General features: G+C 41.4%; 1 protein-coding gene across 10 annotated transcripts in view; it reads right to left on the reverse strand.

Annotated features, from left to right (window-relative positions):
* The window catches only part of auts2a (activator of transcription and developmental regulator AUTS2 a), a 1,137,604-nt gene that overhangs the window by 52,051 nt on the left and 1,062,696 nt on the right, over positions 1 to 22,857 (reverse strand). For 6 of the 10 annotated variants that reach the window (XM_059973180.1, XM_059973183.1, XM_059973176.1 and 3 more), the window contains 4 exons: positions 8,546 to 9,266; positions 5,663 to 5,916; positions 3,966 to 4,201; positions 2,373 to 2,417 (listed from right to left, as the gene is read on the reverse strand). In XM_059973180.1, coding sequence (XP_059829163.1) covers positions 2,373 to 2,417; positions 3,966 to 4,201; positions 5,663 to 5,916; positions 8,546 to 9,266 — 1,256 coding nt within the window. The remainder of the gene's footprint in view (positions 1 to 2,372; positions 2,418 to 3,965; positions 4,202 to 5,662; positions 5,917 to 8,545; positions 9,267 to 22,857) is intronic. The other 4 variants (XM_059973178.1, XM_059973179.1, XM_059973182.1 and 1 more) reach the window with 4 other exon arrangements.

The raw sequence follows: 22,857 nt of genomic DNA on the forward strand, positions 1-22,857 counted from the left end.
AAAGAAAAATTAATCCAGAGGTGTTTTGCATTAATTTCCCCTCACCCCTCCCCCTCTTCTATTCCCCACTCTGGCCACTCATCTCTTCTTCTCACCTGCCAAAGCATCCTCTTTTGCCACGATGAGGCTACTCTCAAGGTAGAGGAGCAACACCTCATATTCTGTCTAGATAGCCTCCAACCTGATGGCATGAACATCAGTTTCTCCTTCCAGTAATTTTTCCCCTTCTTCCTTTCCTCCTATCATTCTTCTTTTATTTCCCATTCTGGACTCTGAACTCTTCTCCTCATCTGCCAAATGCCACATTTTCTCTCTGGATGTCCAGTTCCTATACACTTCTATCCCATAGCAAGAAGGCCTTAAAACCCTCCACTTCTTTCTCAACAAAAGACTCAGCCATTTCCCCTCCCCAACCACCCTCATCAATCTGGCAGAACTGTCCTCACCCTCAACAATTTCTCCTTCTGCTCCTCACTTTCTCCAAACTCAAAAGGCAACCATGGGTATCAGCATGGGCCCCAGCTATGCCTGCCTTTTCGTTGGCTACATAGAACAGTCCATGTTCTACGCCTTCACTAGCAATGCTCCCAACTCTTCTTGCACTACATTGACAATTGCATTGTCAACTTCATTAAGTTTGCCTCCAACTTCCACCTTTTCCTTAAATTTACTTGGTCCATTTCTGAGACCTCTCTCTCCTTTCTAATTTTTGACTCCATCCCTGGAGACAAGCTGTCTGCTGATATCTTTTATAAACTTACCAATTCCAATGATTATATTGACTACACCTCCTCCCACCCTGCCTCCTGTAAAAATGGTATTCTCTTTTCTCAGTTTCTTCATCTCTAGCACATCTGTTCCCAGGATGAGGCTTACCTTTCCAGGATTTCAGTAATGTCCTCCTTCTTCAAAGAATGATGCTTTCTCCATTATTGATGCTGTCCTAACCCACATCTCTTCTATTTCCTGGACGTCACTGCTAACTCCATCTTCCTACTGTCTCATCAGCGATTGAGTTCCTCTTGTCCTCTCCTACCACCCCATGAACCAACACGTGATTCTCCACATCTTCTGCCATCTTCAGTGACATCGTACCACCAAACACATCTTTACTCATGCCCCTGTCCCCATTCTCCACTTCACAAGGATTGCTTCCTCCAAGACTGCCTTGTCCATTCAGCCCTCATTACTAATCTCCCTCGTGGGACATATCTCTGCATGTGACAGATATGCTCCACCTGCCCATTCATCTCCTCACTATGTTCAGGGCCCCTAACAGTCCTTCATGTGAGGCAACACTTCACCTGTAAATCTGTTGGGACCATCTATTGCATCTGGTACTCTGACTGCAGCCTCCTCTATATTGGTGAGTTTCAACATAAATTGGGGGTCCGCTTTGGTAGCCAACCATTTTAAGTCCTATCCCCATTCCTGTTCCATCATGTCGGTGGATGGCCTCCTGTTGAGCCACGATGAGGCCTCTCTTAAGGTGGAGAAGCAACACCTCACATTCCATCTAAGTAGTCTCCACCTGATGGCATGAACATTGATTCTCCTTCCAGTACTTTTCCCTTCCCCCTTTCCCTCTTCTTCTATTTCCCACTCTGGCCTCTTACCTCTTCTCCTCACCTGCCTGTCACCTCCCCCTGTGCCCCTCCTTCTTCCTTTTCTTGCATGGTCCACTATCCTATCAAATTCCTTCTTCTTCAACCCTTTACCTTTCCCACCCACCTGGTTTCATCTATTACCTTCTAGCTAATTCAACTTCCACTCCCCCCCCTACCTTTTTATTCCAGCATCTTCACCCTTCTGTTCCAGGCCTGAATAAGGTGTCAGCCCGAAACATCATCTGTTTATTCATTTCCATAGATGCCGCCTGATCTGCTGAGATCCTCCAGCATTTTGAGTGTGTTTCTCCTAAATGTCAAGTGGTTCAAGCCTAATTTCAATAAAATGCTAATAATGAAAATATTTTTACAGATCAGGACGCTATAGCAAGTATTTAGTCTATTGAGTGATCATTGACCTGAATTCTCATTCCTTTTCCATCAAAACTGCCTAACATGCTTAACAGTTCCATTTTCATTTTGGATCCAGAGTAGTTTGAGTTCTTAGAACAAGTACTCTGATTCTCCAGAAAGTACTGCTTTGTACACACTGCTATTTAATTGAATACACTGCACTCAACTAGCTATATTCGGCAGAGTACTTCCAACAAATATTATCAATTTAAACCAACAAGCTTTAACAATTCAATTCCCTCTTAAATTTTGATGTATGGGCTATAAAGGGTAGAGCTCTCACACTAATTTTTAAATTAACACAGTGCTTCAAGGGTGGAGTGAGCTTGTTGTAATAGTGAGTTCACTCACACTGTGTCGGTAGAAAGGATCGACTTTTGTTGGGTATTTGTCAAACTGCAAAGGAATCAAAGCATGTAAAACAAATTACGGTCAGTAAATAAGCATTCACACTTGCTGTGGCCCTTAGCTTCAGACGAAAGCAACATGTCTCTTCAAGCCTGCATCTATATTGTCAGATAGTATCATCACTTTTGATTCCCATGTTGAGTCCCTCAGCAAGCAGGCGAGCCTAACTGAGAAAGAGCATCCCTTCAGCCACAGAGAAGAACAGGATTCAAACATAAGACTACAGCAGCACTGAATGAGACTTGGGAGCTCCACCAGTGGATCCACATTCACTTCTGTGGAGGAATATAATTTGAGCATAAAATGGTCATTTGAGGAGAGGTTTGCTCTTGGAAATTCTCCATTCGTAGCTTTGTCTCCTCTCCTATTTTTGGCAAAGTGAAGCTTGTAGTAGGGCTGCTGCTTTACAGCTCCAGTAACTCAAGTTTAACTCAACCTCTTGGGTGCTCCAGTTTCAGCACACACCTCCTTGATGGTAGGTTAATTGGACACTGTATTTCTCGCTAAGGTATAAAAGAATGGTGGATTCTGGGAGGAGGTGATAGGAATGTAGGGAGAATAGGTTACAGACAGAATTAGCAGGGAATGGGGGGGGGGGGAAATTGGTTTCCTTTGTGAGCTGGCAAGGACTTAATGGGCTAAAATGGCCTCCTTCTGTGTTGTAAGAAAATATAGTACATTGAATTCTTCAGCCCCCTTCAAATGAGAAGATTAGACTTTTAAAAAATAATAAAATTCTTCAGTCACTGTAAGTGCTATCTTATCAAGGCAGGTCTGGCCATTTTCTTTTTGTACTAGCCCCTCTGGTTGTTTCTATACACAATAGAAAGTAAATCTGAGATAAATATTATGCAAAATCCCATCCATATCTGGTTCCACCACCCACCCCATTTATTTTCCAAGGTTGAAATACTTCAAGATTCCACCAATTCTGATAATCAATGGAAATTTACACATTAAAGTACTGGGTTTCCTTGCAGAGATATTTAAGGGGCAAGTAGAATGGCAGCAGCCAATGCCACTGGAACAGTAGCAACTTGATGAACAGAAGATTTATAGTAAAATTGAGGATGCATTATTAAAAATTTTCAAAAAAAAATGTCTGTACTCTTATCATTTGGCTGCCTTTTGTTTGTGGCCTCGCTTTTCTGCTGGGGCTTCCCAAATACCAGAGGCACACAGTGCTACCTCAATTTTTCAATGACTTAATCCACTAGTCTGAAAACTGTGAACAAGACATGTCCAAGTTCTCAGTATTCATTCAAAATTGCAGAAGCCCATCACCAAGTATACAGTGCATTTCTCCATAATCTTAAATTCAAAACAGCACAGATAGCTAAAGAAAGATAGAAAGGAGGTGATCATGTAAAATGGCTCAAGTTAGCATCACAGAAACAAAGTTTTTATGGACTAATCCAGTTTATAGTTGCATACAAAATGTTGGTGCAAACAAATTTAAGTCTGCAAACAATAAGTAATTACAGTGGCCCTCAAGCGTCAAGGGAAATGGATTTGTTGTGCTCTACTTATCCTCACATTTCTGCCTTGGGTACGCACCATGGGCGGTGCAGGTGTTGGCATGATGGCCGTTGGCGGGATGGTGTGCGGAAATGGCGCAAACGTGTGCTGGTGAGTGTGCTGATGGGTATGCTGGTGCTGATGCTGGTGAAACTCCGCCCGCATGTAAGGTGGGGGTCCCAGCGAGGCCCCTCGGTCCGCGCTCTGCGAGGCCAAGAATCTGGTGTTCAGCTCTTGTCGCAGAAGCTCTTGCTCTGTGGGAGACAGACATACATTGTGAAGAGCCATGCCCTGATCAAATCAAACAGTACAATAGCTACAATACACTTAGCTTCATTGGATATTACAAACTGCACTTTGCATAGTGCTCCAAACACTTTCATTTGCTCAAAGAAAAATATGCCTAACAAAGGAATAATACTCCAGTGGAGCCACCAGCTCAAAAACATATGGGTTGATGTTTTCTGGGTATACTTAAGTTAACAATCAGCAAAATATTAGAATGCAGGTTGGTAGTATAAAACAGCATTTTGCAGTTTAGTAAGGAATACACTGTACTTTTGGAACTGGTTAAAGCACTTCGGTTTATAGATTGCTGTGAAAACACTCAATAGCTCTCCGTCAACCCAATGAACGTTGGCAGAAACTGCTTCATAACATAACAAAGCAGTTCAGCCTGGTCAACTGAAATACTGCATCAATGAAATGCCATCCATTCTGGCAACTGTACAATAGTGGGTATAAGACTGAAAACTCAAGATTTAATATCTTTCTCCACGTGCTGCTGGTTCTCCTTTTGTAGGTCTCTGCAAAAAGTAACCTGGTGAATCACGGTGGCCCAGCAACCAAGTTAAAGGAGCAAAGTACCTTTCAGGATCTCCTTTAACCTGCTGAGAACATGAAGCATTTCTGGTCACAAAGTTAAGAAAAGATTATCATCAATCTGACAATTGGTTGTGATATCGTGGTGATGGTATGGAATATTCTGGGAAACTCCAGCTTCAAAATCGAAGGTTCTGAGCTTTGAGTGACACTTCAGATACAGATGCTGTTAATTGACATGATGATATTTCTTTAAAGGCCTGGTTAATGCTTCACTCACACAAAGAGTGCAAAGCAAGTATTTTCAACTGTCTGTCTTTATGAAAGAACAGCTCAGTTGTTTATGTTACATTAGGGTAATATTAACCGCTAATCTCCCATCAGAATTTCACAGCATCAATATATGAACATCTTTGCATACAACTGGTATTGAATTCTCTTCAGTGTTTGTTAGTCTGGCAACATTGGAAGACATTTAGCTTAAATTAAAGAATGGCAAAATCTGTTGCTTGGCAGAAGAGGTCTTCTTTTCTGGAGAAAAAATTAAAAGCTAATAGTTGGCAAAATAACCAATTATCTGAGAAGTCCTAGATCCCGAGGAACTGTCAACAAGCTGAAGATCTCCCAAATACTTAAGGCTGTCAATAATTCAGCAAAACAAACAACTTGTGTTCTTAACATTTGGTAAATTAATACAGTAAGGATAAGACTTTGCTGTTTCTATTCTTGAGCTACCCAATACTTAGAACAATTGGTTATCACTTCTCCATTCCTTTGTCTGGGATGTTACTGAAAAGAATTTGAATGAAAAAGAGAGAGAAATAGTGAGTAATATTCCAGCTTCCAAACATCAGCATTATTGAACTTGGACTGCTGGATGGAACGTCACTCACCAGAATATCCGGCTCCAGCAGGATGTCCAGGAACTTGAAGTGCACTTGATGTCAGTGGAGGAGGAGGTGGTAGAGCCGTGTGTGGGGCAAACATGGTGGGGTGATGCGAGTGGTTTGCAGGCTGCAGACTAGGCGTGAAGGTATGTGAAGTATTGTGGGCCCCCAGCGGCAAGGAAAAACTTGGAGTAGAAGGATGATGGGAGATGTGCGCTGGAGGGGCTTGAGGCTTGACTGGAGTGCTACTTCTGCTGCTGCTGAGAAAAGAAAGGGATAGAAACAAATAACATCCATAAACCAGAATCAGAGTCAATTTCCACTCAAAATTGGCATGGGCAACATTGGTACTCTGAAAAGATCTATAAGGCATTGGAAATAATCTTTCAAGAATCACTAGATTCTGGCATGGTTCAGGAGGACTAGAAAATTGCAAATGTTGCTCCGCTTTTCAAGAAGAGAGAGAGGCAGAAGAAAGGAAATTATAGGCTAGTTAGCCTGACCTCAGTGGTTGGGAAGGTGTTGGAGTTGATTGTTAAGGATGAAGTTTTGGGGTACTTGGAAGCACATGTTGAAATAAGCCAAAGTGACCAGGACTTCCTCAAGGGAAAATCCTGCTTGACAAACCAATTGGAATTCCTTGAAGATATAACAAGCAGGATAGACAAAAGAGAATCAGTGGATGTTGTTCACTTGGGTTTTCAGAAGACTTTTGACAAGGCGCTGCACATGAGGCTGCTTGGCAAGATAAGTGTCCATGGAATTACAGGAAAGATACCAGCATGTATAGAGGATTGGCTGATGGGCAGGAGGCAGAGAAAGAGAATAAAGGGAACCTTTTCTCATTGGCTGCTTGTGACAAGTAGTGTTCCACAAGGGTTGGTTTTGGGACTAATTTGGGACTAATTCTTTTTAGGTTGTATGTCAGTGATTTGGACGATGGAATTGATGGCTTTGTGGCCAAGTCTGAGGATGATACGAAGACAACTGGAGAGGCACACGGTGTTGAGAAAGCGGGGAGTCTGCTGAAGGACCTAGACAGATTAGGAGGATGGGCAAAGAAGTGGTAGGTGGAACACAGTGCCAGGAAGCCTTTGTCCATGCACTTTGATAGAAGGAATAAAGGCTTCTAAATGGGGAGAAGATTTAAAAATCTGAGGAACAAGGGGAATAAAGGTTAACTTGTAGGTTGAGTCAGTGGGGAGGAAGGCAAATGCAATGTTAGCATTCATTTCAAGAGGACCAGAATATAAAAACAAAAATGTAATACTGTGGCTTTATAAGGTACTGGTGAGGCGTCACTTGGAGTAATGTGAGCAGTTTTGGGCCCCTTATCTAAAAAAACGAATGCATTGACATTGGAGAAGGTTCAAAGGAGGTTCACAAGAATGACTGCAATAACAAAAGGCTTATCATACGAGGAGTGTTTGCTAGCTCTGGGCCTGTACTCAATAGAATTTAGAAGAATGAGTGAAGGGGGATCTCACTGAAACTTATTGAGTGTTGAAAGGCCTTGATAGAATGGACGTGGAGAGGATGTTTCTTATGGTGGGCGAATCTAGGAACAGAAAGCACAGCATCAGAATAGTGAGATGTCCATTTCAAACAGATAAGGAGGAATTTCTTTAGCCAGAAGGTGGGGAATCTGTGGAATCTGTTGCCATTGGCAGCTATGGAGGCCAGGTCATTGGGTGTATCTAAGGCAGAGTTGATGGATCGTTAAGTCAGGGTGTGAAAGGTGACAGGGAGAAGACAGGAGAATGGTGTGGCGAGGGAAGGGATCAGCTATGATCAAATGGCAGACTGTACTCGATGGGTTGCATGGCCTAATTCTGCTCCTATGTCTTATGGTCTTATTTATGATTTATTGATCCTGCACCACTTTAATTCCTATCATGGGTGAGTACCCTTTCCCACCAACACACGTTTATGCATTGTTAAATAATTCCTGAAATCAGAAGTAAATTCATTAGTGCAACATTGCATTTCAGGGGGAGTTGCTACGTGGATATATCCTAAAGAGAACGGTACCAAATGGAGATTCAAGAGGAAAGCAAGGTCAAATTCACACTGTCTTCTTCAGCCACATTTCCCAACTCCTGATTTTTGTCACAGAGACTTTCCAAAAAGTATGTGGATGTTTGGATCAGGTTTGATGATGAAGATTCTCAGTACTAGCTAACAGCAGCTGGCCTCGTATGGAGGCTGCTCTCTTGAAATTACACTTCAGGAATTTGAGGGGTCTAAAACTGGCGAGTCAAGGTGATCAAGTATTGCCCATCAAGTTTAGTTTCAACAAACAGAGAAGTCAAATTATGACTGATACTTAAGGTGGCAAAATGGTGTACGTAGAGCAAATAGTTTCTTTTGATGCCCTTTGCCACATTGTATTCATTCTAACCAGAAAGGGCTTACAAACTGGGGCACTTCAAATTCTCATCCAAGTATTTTTTAAATTCAATGAAATATTCTGCTGGAGCTACTTCTTATATTTCAAGGACTAACAACCTTTGGGTGGAAAGAGTTCTTCTTACTTTCTTTCTATTGCACCCACTACTTAATTTATATCCGCTGTGTACCCCTAATTGTTACTATTCAAGAGATAATAGACCATCATCTTGCCATGCACTTTAATAAAATCTCCCTTAAAGCCAACTTTAAATGCCAGCTTCACCTCATTATTATCATTCTCATCCCCTTTTCTCTTGCATCTGTATCAAGTACAAATATATCTTCCCTGCATTGTGGTAGTCAGAACTATGTTGTGTCCTACCGTTGACTACACCAGCGTATATAACTGTCTTTCCCAACTTGCCGCATTTGAGATCATGGAAAAGAGGACAAAACAAAAACATATCCAAAATGGTAAAAACATTTCCAAGTTCTTACCTTATGCTGTTCAAGCTTAGACTGCTGCTGTAGACAGAGAGAGATTGTGGGAGGCTACGAGATGTTGGCCGAGATGGAAGCTGAGTTTGAGGGACTGGCTGAGCAGGAGATGGTGCCTGAGGGTGAGGCTGATGCTGGGGTGTTTGGGGCTGCTGCTGGGGAGTTTGAGGCTGAACTTGATTGGTTGGCTGAGTTACGGACTGGGGCTGCGGCTGGGGCTGGGGCTGAGTTTGAGGAACTGGAACAGATTGGGCTGGAAGGAGAGGCTGGGAGGGAAGGAGGGGCTGGGAAGGAAGAATGGGCTGAGAAGGAAGGAGAGGCTGGGAAGGAGGCACGGGCTGGGACGGAGGGAGGGGTTGTGACTGAGTTGTAGCTTGAGCCTGGGATGGTGGTGGAGCCTTTGGCTGTGAATGAGGTGGAATTTGTGTAAGCTGGTTCTGCACAGGAAGTGGAGAGCACAGCTTTATTTGGGATTGGGACTGGGACTGGGCCTGGGACGGAAATTGGGTTTGGGTTTGAGATAGGGACTGGGACGGGGGTTGAGGTGGGTTCTGAGCCTGGGGAGCAGGCTCCTTTGCCACGGCAAGCACGAGCAGCTGGTCTTTGGAACCTTCCTGGCTTTTCTCCTGACTTCGTTCTAACCCTGATATCTTGGGGACATTTGGTCCTCTTGCTTCTCGGGTGTCATTTGTTGTTAGTGCACTGACACTGAAGTCAGTAACTGCAGAGAGAACAGAAAGAGAAAAAAAATAGAGATGATCTTTTCAATTAAGTCTTTACAGTAGAAATCTGATGAATCAATGTGTATACGTACTGGTACAACCCAATTTTGGTTGCAACTCGCTCTTACGGTATTTCAGAACTATACTGCAACAACATTTTAAAAATCAGTAAATAGAATGATCCGTTAAATCTATGAAAGTAGCCCTTTTGTTCTCAAGGAAAGCATAACAAAGATATATTCTCTCTCCTCTGCACCACTCTCACTGGTCACAGTGTTCCCAGGGTTCAAAACAACAATCAATCTCCAATCTGTTGAGCTGAAGTAGCTGAAGCCAAAAAGGAGGGCTTGGCCTTGAACAAAATGCCACCAACACAATGAACCTGGATGGTGACAAGCACATCAGAAAAGCCCCTCTTACCTTAGTCAAGTTAACCACACATGTCTGGAGCAACCAGTTAGCCACCTATTCAAGCCTGTGCTTTTCACTCGTGACAGGCGTGAAAGTTGGGTCACATGCTCAATGCAAGTAGAGAGGATGGACAGCTTCCACCTTCACGATCACAGATAAAAGCTTATTACTTGTGAGAATCTCCCTATCATTGGCCAAGCATTCAAGGCCAATGACCAAAAGTCCATCCTAACAAAATTACATATTCACTGCCTTTTTCTGGTTGAAAAGTGTCAAACAGACACCACAAAGCTGCCTACAAAGTTAGGTTGCATGGTTGCAGATATCACTAGCCAATCCTTGTCATGCCACTAGCCAGTGAAAATTGAAAGCATATAGTCCCAAAATAAAGAACAGCATTCAGTATAACCTTTAGCATTATTTATATATGTTTATTGGGATATAGTGCAGATTAGGCACTTTTGGTCCTTCGAGACACACCACTCAGCAATCCCCCAATTTAATCTTAGTATGATCATGGGACAATTTACAATGACCAATTAACCTATCAAACGGAATAGCTTTGGACTCATGGGAGGAAACCAGAGCACCTAAAGGAAGCACTCGTGGTCACGGGGAGAAGGTACAAACTCCTCATAGGCAGCAGTGTGAAATGTATCTGCACTGCTGGCACTGCAATGCCTCGTGCTAATCGGTACCATGCTGCCCCAGTTATTAGCAGAGGATGGCAATAAATTTTACAAGTTTATTTTACATTATTCCAGATTATTGGACTGACCAATCTGGCAACCAAATTATACATTAGGATTGGTTAAATCATCATTATAAATGTTTCATCTATGCTAAGTTTAGGACAGTATTGGTATGAATATTCATGACTTTAGGAGGAATATTATTCAAAACTAAGTGGCACTTTACCTATGGTTCAATGGCTCTCAAGCAGACAGCAGTTAAACCATACAAAAATTGATCTCCAAGTCTAAATTTATAATCTGCAGGATCATACCCACAAGAAGATTAATGCCTTAGTGAAGGGAAAAGAATTTTTTAAAAATAGAGCATGGTTAAAATATCAACAGAAAATGGAAAAGTCAAAAAGAAATAAAGTTATGTCTATCAGCAGACTTGTGAAATCTAGTGACATATGTGACAACTTCCTGAAAACTGTCATTACAAAATATGAGTGAGGGAAAAGCTTTAGGGTGCCTTACACATGCCAACCTTCACACAAGAAAAGCATTCATAGAAGCTCCCCCATTGCTGGCGGGTGAGACGGGCAGGTGCTGGGCAGCCGCGCGTTACCCATGCGGTGGTGGACCCCTAAGGGAATCTCCTGAACTGGTCTAAGCTCTACATTCCCATTGAAGGAATATCTTAACAGCTCACATTGTTATCTTTCAGAACAATCCCAGTCAGTAAGATTGCCTTGAGCATTTACCCTTAGAATTACATTTTTTCTTCTTACACTTTAATGTTTCCTGCTTTGCAAAAGTTGACTAAGTTCCAAGAAATGGTCACACGTGGGTTGTATTCTGAGATTTGCACTGCAGATCATTTTGCTAACCTTAGGATTAATTCTCCAATTACTGATTCAATAAAGTAGTCTGCAGATTGAGAGATTTGTTTCTATTCACGGAATTTCCTGCATGAATTCCTTGTTCAACGCCATGGACTAGGAACTTTAAGTTGGAAAACTTAGGGAAAATTCTTGAAACTTTCCTGACTGGGGAGTCTGTTCTTCCAGAGATTAAAGAATAAGAATTCATGTGTCACAAATGGGCAATGTCAACATGAGTAATGTAGATTTGCAAATGGCAGTCACTGCTAGTATTCTGACTACATACACTCAGTGGCCACTTTATTATGTACCTCCTGTTCCTAATAAACTGGCCACTGAATGAATGTTCATGGTTTTCACCTGCTGAAGCCCATCCATTTCAAGATCTGATGTGTTGTCCATTCAGAGATGCTGCACACCATCGTTGAAACGCATGGTTATTTGAGTTACTGTCACCTTCCTGTCAGCTTGAACCACTGTCCTCTGACTTCTCTCATTAACAAGGCATTTTTGGCCAAAGAACTGCCACTCACTGGATGGTTTCTGTTTATTGCACGATTCTCTGAGAATTTAAGTGTCTGTGTGCATGAAAATCCTGGGAGATCAGCAATTTCTGAGATAGTCAAACTACCCTGTCTGGCACCAACAATCATTCCAAGGTCAAAATCACTTAGATCGCATTTCATCCCCATTCTGATGTCCAAGCATAAGGGATAATCCCTTCCTATGGCATAAGAACACGGGAAGAACTGAACCTTTTGACCATGTTTACATGCTTTCATGTACTGAGTTGCTTCCACTTGATTGGCTGATCAGATATTTACATTAACATGGTGTACAGGTGTACCTAATAAAGTGGCCACCAAGTGTATATCAAGTCCTTACTTCAAGTACGTTTTCTGTATTGATGAAACAGAACTACATGAACAATTGGTAGTGACAGACCTGTTAAATACAACACTAAAGCTATCCTATTTGCAATTTGTGCTACCCCTAAGCTAGAGTGACAAACTTTTAAAACCAGTTATTCTAAAATTATGAAGTAATGCATCGTATGTTCAACTTAATTAGGCCTCAAGGGTTAGAAAATGACATGTAATGCGTATTTAGTATCCCAAAAGGGTTCATTTGAATAAATATAATGCACATTTAATATCCCCAAAGAATCAATTTGTCAGCTTTCTGACTCTGAAAGCAAAATATGCAAATTAGCCTTATGTTAAGAAGGCCTTTACTTTCATTCTCAATAAAGTGCCCCTTTGGTTGGTTAATGGCACATTACGCAGCGGAGCAAATCAAAGTTTGCAGCTGTCTAAACAGCTTGGGCTACAGGGAAAACAACAATGTGAATTAATAAGTGGCAGAGTTGCTGCAGTGCACGATATCACATTTAATTCCATCAGACAAATGATGCTTTTCTCCACTAGGAGGCTGTGTCTATTCATTGGGATGCTGTCCAAGCATAAGGGACAATCTCTTTCTATGGCAGAGGAATGTGGGATTAGAGTGCGTAGATGTATATTTATCTAATAATTAAGACTTCTGAGGAGCTAACAGGTCTCTGTGCTTGCTATAACTTGAAACTGGAGAGGAGGAAAGGGGGTCACCAAGAAGAAGTCAAGAAATTGGGCAACACACACAAAATGCTCTTTCAAATCTCTTACTATCTTTCCTTTCAGTTAGTTCTGACGAAGGGTCTCAGCCCGAAACGTCGACAGTGCTTCTCCTTATAGATGCTGCCTGGCCTGTTGTGTTCCACCAGCATTTTGTGTGTGTTGCTTGAATTTCCAGCATCTGCAGATTTCCTCGTGTTTGCCTAAGAAATTGGGCAATCTTGCTTAAGGGGATCTTATTGTGTTTCTTTGTCCTTTAAGAAGCATTGAATAGGATTTTCATGTTATTAGGTGGCAAATGTACCAAGGCATGGTCTCATTTGCCCAGCTGCATTCCAGGAAGTATGATAAAAGAAATTCCTCCTTGGCAGCCACTCTTGACCCATGGAGAGGGTCAACTTCGCTCTGTTATTGGTGGTCCTGAGTAAAGTGGCCAGGGTCAGCATGAGGACATAGATCAAGGCATCTGTGCACCAAAAATAACAATGCTCATGACTGCTGACAAAAAGATTTATAATCCAAAGAAATGACTAGTGATGGCAGGGCAGGATTAATAAAACATGAAAGCAATGTCCCAGGAGACAGTCTCTAAATCACACATGATCTACATTCTACTTGATGTATTCCGTGTTGAACTTTGATCTAACTTTGGCTAATTGTGCACTTGATAGGCTTAGAGCCTGCAGGAATGGGTAAGTGGCACCGCACAAGGATGGATTGTGAAAGGAAATAGCCCCATTGTATGGGACTAGAACGTGACACAGGAACAGGCATGTCAGCCCATAATGTTGTGCCAAACCAGCCATAAGGTTAAAAAAAAACCCTAAATACTAATCCCTCCTACCTATATAATGTCCATACCCCTCCATCTTCCTCACATACATGTGCCAATCTAAATGTCCCTTAAAAGCCTCCAGTGTATTTGCCTCGATCACCATAGCAGGAAGTGAATTCCAGGCATCCATCACTCTCACATCTCCTTTGAACCTTCTTAGTACAATGGGTAGAACTTGTTAAGTGTATCCAGACAGACGCTTCAAAACATGTGCATAGATGAAATGCAAAAATTATCACTGAGAGCTCCACTTTCCAGGTTGTTCTTGCAAATCCCTCCACATATGAAAAACTGCAGTGTAGAAATGATAAGGGAAAGAGTCGAAAACTGCACCTTAAAACTGTAATGAATTACATTGGCACCCCTCTTTAATGCCACCCCACAGTGTACTAATTCATCATACTGAGCTTGGCATTGGTGTCAGGTACACATGCCTTTTAACTTAAAAAATATATATATTTCCTCATATTGTCTGCTGTTGTACCAGGAACATGATGCAAACCAATGCCCACGAGGTTGATTCCCAGGATGGCAGGACTGTCATATGTTGAAAGATTAGAGCGACTGGGCTTGTATACACTGGAATTTAGAAGGATGAGAGGGGATCTGATCGAAACATATAAGATTATTAAGGGATTGGACACGCTAGAGGCAGGAAACATGTTCCCAATGATGGGGGAGTCCAGAACCAGAGGCCACATTTTAAGAATAAGGGGTAGGCCATTTACAATGGAATTCAGGAAAAACTTTTTCACCCAGAGAGTTGTGGATCTGTGGAATGCTCTGCCTCAGAAGGCAGTGAAGGCCAATTCTCTGGATGCTTTCAAGAAAGAGTTAGATAGAGCTCTTAAAGATAGCGGAGTCAAGGGATATGGGGAGAAGGCAGGAATGGGGTACTGATTGTGGATGATCAGCCATGATCACATTGAATGGCGGTGCTGGCTCGAAGGACCGAATGGCCTACTCCTGCACCTATTGTCTATTGTCTCTGTTGATATACCACAGCAAAGGGTTGGCGATCTCATAGCTGCAAGGTTTGATGTGCAGAGAGCTAACAGGGCAATGTGTAGGGGCTGCCTGCATTAGCTGATGTTAGTCAGACCAGGAAATCTCAACAGACCTGAACCATACAGCTCACAACAGTGGGAAAAGCCGAGGCCCGAGCAAGTCTCCTAACAGCAGCACTGCCGGTGATATATATGAAGTGAAAAATGGCAAATTTCGGAAATATGACCCAGTAAGCAGCAACTTGGCAGAGCAAGAAGCAAAGTTGGTGTTTCAGATCAGTGGCTTTTCATTAAAACGGGAAAGGTGAGAAAGGAATAACGCTTAAGGTTACAGGAAGTGGCTGAAATAAGGTGAGGCAATTTCTGTGACAGAGTGCAGATTTATCAAGGTAATAATATATTTCAAAAATAGGCAACAGAGTAATGAGCAAACAAAGTGAAATATCGAAGTCAAGCCACATCTCTGGAGATGGTTCAACTGAAAGACTAGAAGGTGTTCAGCTGAAAGCTTAAGTGCTCCTTGAGTTACACTGAGCATTTCTAGAGCAGTGTAGGATGGCATGGAAAATTTACTTATTTATGAAATGTATTTATACAGCACAGAATAAGCCTTTCTGGCCCTTTGATCTGCATTGCCCCGCAATCCCCACATTTGACACTAGCCTAATCATGGGACAATATATGATAACCAATTAACCTAAAAGGGGTATGTCTTTGGACTGTGGGAGGAAACCAGAGCACCCAGAGGAAGCCCACATGGTCATGGGGAGACCATACAAGCTACTCACGGAATTGAATCTAGGTTGACTGAAATCACTTTCACACTGTGCAGATAGACCAGAGTGGGAATGGAATGGACAATTAAAATATCAGATAAGTTGAAGCTCTGGTCAACCTCGCTGACTGAACTGAGGCACTCTGCAAAGCAGTCAATTGGTTTCTCCAATGTTGAAGAGACTATATCGTGCACAGTGAATACTGATTGGGAAAAAAGTGCAAGTGAACGGCTGTTTCCCCAGAAAGAACTGTTTAGTTCCCTGAATGATGAGAAAGGAGTAGATGGGCAGATGTTGCATCACCCTCAGTAGCATGGAAGGTGCTGAGAGAAACTGAGTGACCGGTAGAAGTGGAAGTGTGAACAAGGGACTCACAGAGCGAACATTAAAATGGTCTTTCATATTCGTGTTAATCATGGCTATTGAAAGAGCAGAGGATGCTTCCACTTTATTAAGCATAAGGATTTTAAACACTTGGAGGCAGAAGGGAAGGCATGAAACTGGCAAATAAAATTAGTGAGTGGGGAAAACCTCCCACATGGTATTCCTCAAGTCAGCATTCAGTGAAGCCGAGATGCTAACTGGATTCATGGTGCCAGCTCCTATCAGTATGCAATATTTTTACCATCAAACCACAGTATTTATGAGTCAGTCTGTCAATATAAACATGGTTTACATGCTTTCCGTCACAGGCTCTTCAAACTAAAAGTACAGATACCTCACATTCTTCAATCCACAAAGGTTCAAGCAGAGCCTTAGCCAACATAAACCAATGTAGTTAACTCCAAAAATAAACATAAGCCTGTGCAGTCAACAGACAGTCACTAGACTCACTTTCTATAACCAATGTGTACAAATACTCGTGGTGACTGGCTGACAATATGTGATCAAGCATACAACTTCACTACTGTTTTGAGAGAACATTTTGATGAAAGGTGAAAGATTTATGTTAGTTGAAGAGAAACGAGATTGCTCTGTATCCAAAGTGACATCGCATAATGGTGCATCGGGTTCAAATCTAACCCATGCCAATGGGCTTGAAGTCACCTAGCATTAATGCCAGAAGATTTTGTTTAGATATTCCCAATCAAGTTTACTAAGTCTCTGAGACTTCAGTAAAAACTAATTGACAAGCCCACAAACTGACAAGCAAATTCACTGGAGAGGTCATAGGGCAAACTTATATTTACACAATGTTTTCCTGACTTCAGGATGTCTCAAAGCCCCTTTCTTTAAAACAGTGCCGTAATATAAGAGATTGAGTGTGTAATGTAACCATAGAAACCACTCATAAACCTCGCGTTCTATTTTCAGTGATATGCTTTGAGTGGCAAATACAGGCAAGAGACCAGGGAGAACACTCCCACTTGTGATATTTAAGCGCAACTGAGACAGCAGCTGGGATCTCAGTTTAACATCGCACCCAAAACAAAGACATCTTCAACAGTGTAGCAACCTCCCTGTACTGCCCTTGAGCATGTACAGTCTTTGGAGTGTGAGCAACACTCATGACCAATATTCCCTTTAATTATTTTTAAAGCTGCATGAACCAACCATTGTCCTGAGCAGGAATTTTTTTTTACGCAGACTGAAAACTGTGTGGCATATTACGCAAAAGAAAATTCCAGCTAGGCAGCAACAAAGGCCGTGTGTGTGGGATCATTTCCAGTACGGCGTGACCATGCAGCTTCGAAAGGACAGTACCCATGACATACAAATTCAATGCCTTGGGTGCTAACATCTCATTAACCAGGAGATCGATTGTATCTAGTACACCTATGAGTGCAGCAAAGGAAAACATTCTTTTTGACTCCAATTTCGAAGAAACTAGGGAATAGCTTATAGAATCAATTGATGGAGCAGTGTTCTGCATGACACATGATATGCATGACCAAGAAATGTTTAGTGCTGCCAAACAATGCTTAAAATCAAGCATATCCCTGGGGGAAAACAGACATCAATCACTTTCTTTGCTCATTAATCTTATTCCCTGTGCTGTATTCATCCAACAGAAATGCTTAGTAATACTTTACAGGCCTCTGAAAATAAAAATATCTCAGCTGATAGATCAACTAAGGTATTTAGTGCTTACCTGTCCAAAGTATTCATCACGATTGGTTAGTATCAGCCCATATCCTAATTGAAGCTTCTTGTTCTTATTGCTGTTTGCTCGATTTGTCCATTTTTTTGTGTGTGAGAGTTCTGGGGTTGGATGTTCTTGTTCTGTTTGCATGATTTGTCTGTTTTTTTCACATGGAGGTTTTGGAGTTTGATGTTGATGTGGCTGTTTGCATGATTTGATTGTACATTTTGCACAGGGGAGTTTGGGGTTTGATGTTCTTGTTGCTGTTTGCACAGTTTGTTTTTTTTTACACAAGGGGCATCTGGGGTTTGATGTCCATGTTGGTGTTTGTGCAATTTTATTTTTCCACACGGGGGGGGGGGGGTTAATGTCGTTCTTTGAAAGGCTTCCATGGTTTTCTTTGTTTCATGGCCATCCAGAGAATTTTATCCCTTTTAGAACAACTCAGATAAGATGCTTCATGAGAAACAAAGTTGAACCCCTCCTGGGCTGGAGAGGTGACATTTTAAAGCTGGCCCACAGAACACGTGAACACCCTCATCTTCCAGGTCATGAGACAACTCTAGACCGGTTCATTAAAATGTGCGTGGTGATTTCAAAGATTAAAGATTAGATTAGCTTTATTTGTCACCCGTACATCAAAACTTACAGTGAAGTGCATTGTTTGTGTCAAATTAAATCAGCGAGAAGCACCAACATAGCATGCCCCCAATTTACTAACCTTAACCACATGTCTTTGGAGTGTGGGAGGAAACCAAAGGGCCCAGAGGCAACCCACATGGGGAGAACAAATAAAAATCCTGATAAGCAGCGGTGGAAATTGGACCCTGATCAGTGATTGCCGGTGCCGTGATGGCATCGTGCTAACTGCCATGCTAGCATGGAGTAACCTTCGCCTTCACAGGCATTTCCTTTTGTTGCTCAAGAAAACACCGGGAGGTGAGAGGTGCGGTGAATCACCATACAAAAGCATGGATACTCTCCAAGCAATGGTGGGTAAGAAAGCTTTGTGACAGCTGCAATTGACAAAGCAAAACTGGGTTAAACAGATATTGCAAAGCACAGAAAAGCTCCTTTGGCTTTTCCAGTTGGAACGCAAAGTGTAATAAGCGTAGACTTGGACCAAAACATCTCTGGGGAGTTAAACTCCAGGTAGAAAAATAAACTGGTCTGACTGCTACATTTTCAATATTAGATAAATAATGATTAAAATAAAATGTTTAGATTCCTGGCTCAGTTTTAGATCAAATACAAGGTTCCAACACTAAATCTTCAGTTGACCACACAGTCAAGGTGTTCCATTTCATAACAGGAAGCTAAAGAATGAAAAGTCTGTTCCTCTGTGGTGTAAAATATCTCCAGTGTTTAAATACTGCCCTTCAGGATGTGGCTGTTAAACCAGACTTTTGCATCAAGTAAGTACTTCAGTAGGACACTGGCAAAGTCTCAACTCGGATTTATACAAATATTGGTTCTGACCTTGCCTACAGCAGATAGACTTCTGGACCTTCACCTTTCTGTGCCAATATTCAGCTTTACTATAGTCAAACACAGCTTTGAATGCCAACGCACATATGAGAAGGCTTGTTCCAAACCTTTTCCTCTCAAACCATCATGACCAATTGTGAATCAAGAGTGCCTTGTTTGTGCAGCAGTTTTTCACATTTGAATTGCATTTCATAGTGCCATGTCTTCCTCCACAACCAAGTGCTGTGATCTCGTCATCAGACTGCTTTGACAAAGGACAGACCTCTGACAGACCTTTTGCTAGGTTAGCAAGTCAATAGAATGTAGGGCTTTGTAGATCACGTCATGAGGAAAGTAGTTTGACAGTCATGCTGCTTCTTACGAAGACTTACACACCACTCCAGTTACATCAGCTCCGGGGTGACTGATGAGGTCAATATGGGAACCAGAGACTCTTCTGCTTGATGGGATGGGGATGCCCAAGAGGTCAGGCAGGTGCACAATTCAGGGGGTGATGTATGCCTTTTGCCCTTTCCTTAATGTTTCTATGTGCTCCTGATGGGTAGACTTAAGGTTCTCAATATCGTCTCAAAAGTCCTGTCTCTACTTCAAGCTAACCTGAACCTGATATTGATAAGAGTTGTTCCACTTCTTCGAAGAGGTTCTGACATAGATTGAAGCTTTTCTCCTTGCAATTTGGGTGTTCCTTCTTGAGATGGAACATGGAATAAAGTAACAACTTTGGAACAGAAGAGACTGCAGACACCAGAATCTGGACAAACTAATCACTGGAAGAACTCAGCCAACTTTCTTCTGCGGAACTTTTTCTTTGGAGTTGTGTAAAATGATTGGTAGGTTGTTAACTTAGCTGCTCTCTTTAGAGACCCTCCCTGGTCACTGAATGTTCCCAGTATTTCCTGTTTTTATTTCAGATTTATTGTGGTTCACAAAGCAGAATATTGTGGCTATGTAAACCATTCATTTGGCTTCAACAGGAACTTTTGTTTAATTCTGGATGCCATTCACGAAAAGAATATGAAGGATTTGGAGAGGGAACAGAGGAAAGTGACTTGATTGAGATTAAAATTACAAACTGGAGAAGTGAGGCTGCTGTTAGAAGGTGGTGCGGAAATATGATAGAAGTGTTTATAACCATGCGAGGTTTAGACAGAATAATGAACTGTTTCTAAGAGCTGAAAAGTTGACAATAAAATGGCATGAATTTAAGATGACTGGGAATTGAATCAGATGCAATGGGAGCATAATGTTTTGCTAATGGAAGGAACTATTCAGCTTTGGAATAACAGGAAGATAAAAATGAATTTATTGGTAACTTTCCAAAAGGAATTGGAAAAAAAATCTTGAAATAAAAATAAAGATTCAGGAATATGGGGAAAAGCATTGAGTCAAACAAGATGGGATGGTTTTCTAAAGACCTAGTATATACAGAATGGGCTGAGTGCCTATTTTTCATTTGTGTACTCTCTCTTGAATTATAAACCAAAGGTTGGGCCATTTCTTCCCTCCCATATTGTAGCATATTTAGTCCTTAAAGTCATTTGAGAATTCCATTTGATATAACACCATATTAACAAGAAAAAGAAGATATGATTTGGTTGTGTCTGGATTTTATTGCACCATATAGATTCTAATAGAAATGTTCAACAAGGACAATTTTGAGGTGGCAAACTGGTAACAAAGGCCACAGGCTATCTAAAATGTATCTTGTACAAAGTAAAGGTGCATTTTCACTAGGCCCTTGATGGTTCAATAATAGTGGTTGCCTCTTTGAATCATTGTCACTGCAGAACATTCCTCATCAGTCCAAGAGCAAGTAATCTGTGATCGTGGAAGGACAAGGATAACCACCAACTTACCTAATAAAATGCCAGAGAACCCATCCTCCTTGTACACTGCAAGTTCTACCTTATCCAGTCATCCAGTGTTATTCACCACACACATCAGCCAACTCCCAACCGTAGCACCAAATAACTCATATCAAGGCATATAAAGGGACAAGTGTCAGCAATCTTCTTCTTAACAAAAAGGTAGTCCCAAGTGTTTATCTTCAGGATATAAGGATTTAAGCTTCCAAAAGGACAGTACTAAATCAATGAACTGTACAGCTAACCCCAGGCATAAGAAAATTCATTAAGGGTATCCCTAGAGTCTTGGAACTGTGGTTGCTGCAAGAATTCTATTTTTTTCTGGCTACTAATATTCAGGGTGCTGCCAGCTACCATCAAAATGAAATAGAGATGTGATATATATTGGAAACAGTGTGGGATTCTAAGTTACAACTAAACTGTGATAAATCACGGAGTGACGATTTCTCCAGCAGTGATTAATCATGACTCCACCTCTAGTATTTAGTGAAAAGTGCTTCAGTCAAGGTTCCAGGAAAAACATTTGATCGTAGCCAATGCATCCTGAAAGGCAAGTACCAAATAAATCAGCTTTGGAATAGGTGGGTAAACTGGTTTCCTGAATATTCACCACTGACCTGGGCTTCAAAGCAGCCACATCAGTGAACAGAACAGGGTCAAGAAATGTATGAACAATCAGTGCAATGAGGATTTAATTAGTGTTCACATTTTCACCACTGTCGATCTTGGTCCATGTTGGCTTCTTTTAAAATATTACTAAATTACTAAAAGATGGGTGGTTCCGTATCTGTGGCCCACCCTTTCAAGTTGTACTCCTCATTCCAATCCCAATCTCTCTTGAGATTTCTCTTAGCACTGCCATCTATCTCTAAGGCACTCCTGCAATCCTAGCATTGATTTTCTCCACTTTACAGTAAGTATTATTGGGAGAGTGGGACTTGTCCATCTTTAGAGATGAAGTATAGAAGGAAGAAGTTTCTAATGTTATCTTTAATCAGTCTTGCGTTCTATGAGTGGAGGTGAGGGCAATGTTTCGATAGAGGCCGAGTATTCCTTCTCCATTTTCCAGACTGAAAGACAAGCGGTGGTTCCCTGATTTATTACTCTTTTTTTTTGTTATGTCTTCTGTAATTTCACCCTGTCTATCACCTTTCTGCTTATACTGTTCCTATCATTTAAATATCTTTGCAATTACTAAAGTGAGAAAGTCACTCCCAGTGTATCACTTTGCTATTAAATGGCTTCCACTTTTACGTGGAATGCTGCACAAATTTGTACACTTTTGTCCTCTGTCCTTTAATCCTGCACAATTTACTTTCTAGTTCTACATCCCAAGAAAGGGCTGCATTGAAAAAAGTTAACTAGTTATTTTATAAAGCGCTATTGGAAAGTCCCAGACTATTCCTACTTGCAGTTCATGTTCTTGCTTTAGCTTGAGGATTGAGCAGTACAGGAATGTATCTAGATATCAGATTTTCCAGAGGGCAATTGTTTCCTTACTTTTAGAATTTCTCATTGACAGTGAGGTAAATACACTTCAAGGGACTTTTTCCTGCATCCTGGTGGTATTTGGCTCAGAACTAGGGCAGCCTTGCATCCATTACGTTCAGTATATTATGTCTTTTCCTTAATCCCAGAACTCCTCGGCAAGCATGTGACATTGTCAGTAAACCAGCAAAATGGAGAGGTGAACAAAGTAGCCATTTTGGATCCTAAGCCAAACTCTGAGATGCTCTCTAATGAAAGTTGGGCAAATTGAAGCAACAGGAGTCTTTTAACAGAATTCAAACACAGTCATTCAATGAGATTTTGACCTACCTTCTTGTACTCTATTACAGATACATTGATACTTTTGATTAATAAATATCTTTCTAATTTATGAAGATCTATGAATTTCAGAGATAAGATTAACAAACGAAGTTGAAGCACCTGCAATTTAAGAAATCAAATCTAA

Source organism: Hypanus sabinus, chromosome 6 (assembly GCF_030144855.1).
Source record: "Hypanus sabinus isolate sHypSab1 chromosome 6, sHypSab1.hap1, whole genome shotgun sequence".
Lineage (NCBI taxonomy): Eukaryota > Metazoa > Chordata > Chondrichthyes > Myliobatiformes > Dasyatidae > Hypanus > Hypanus sabinus.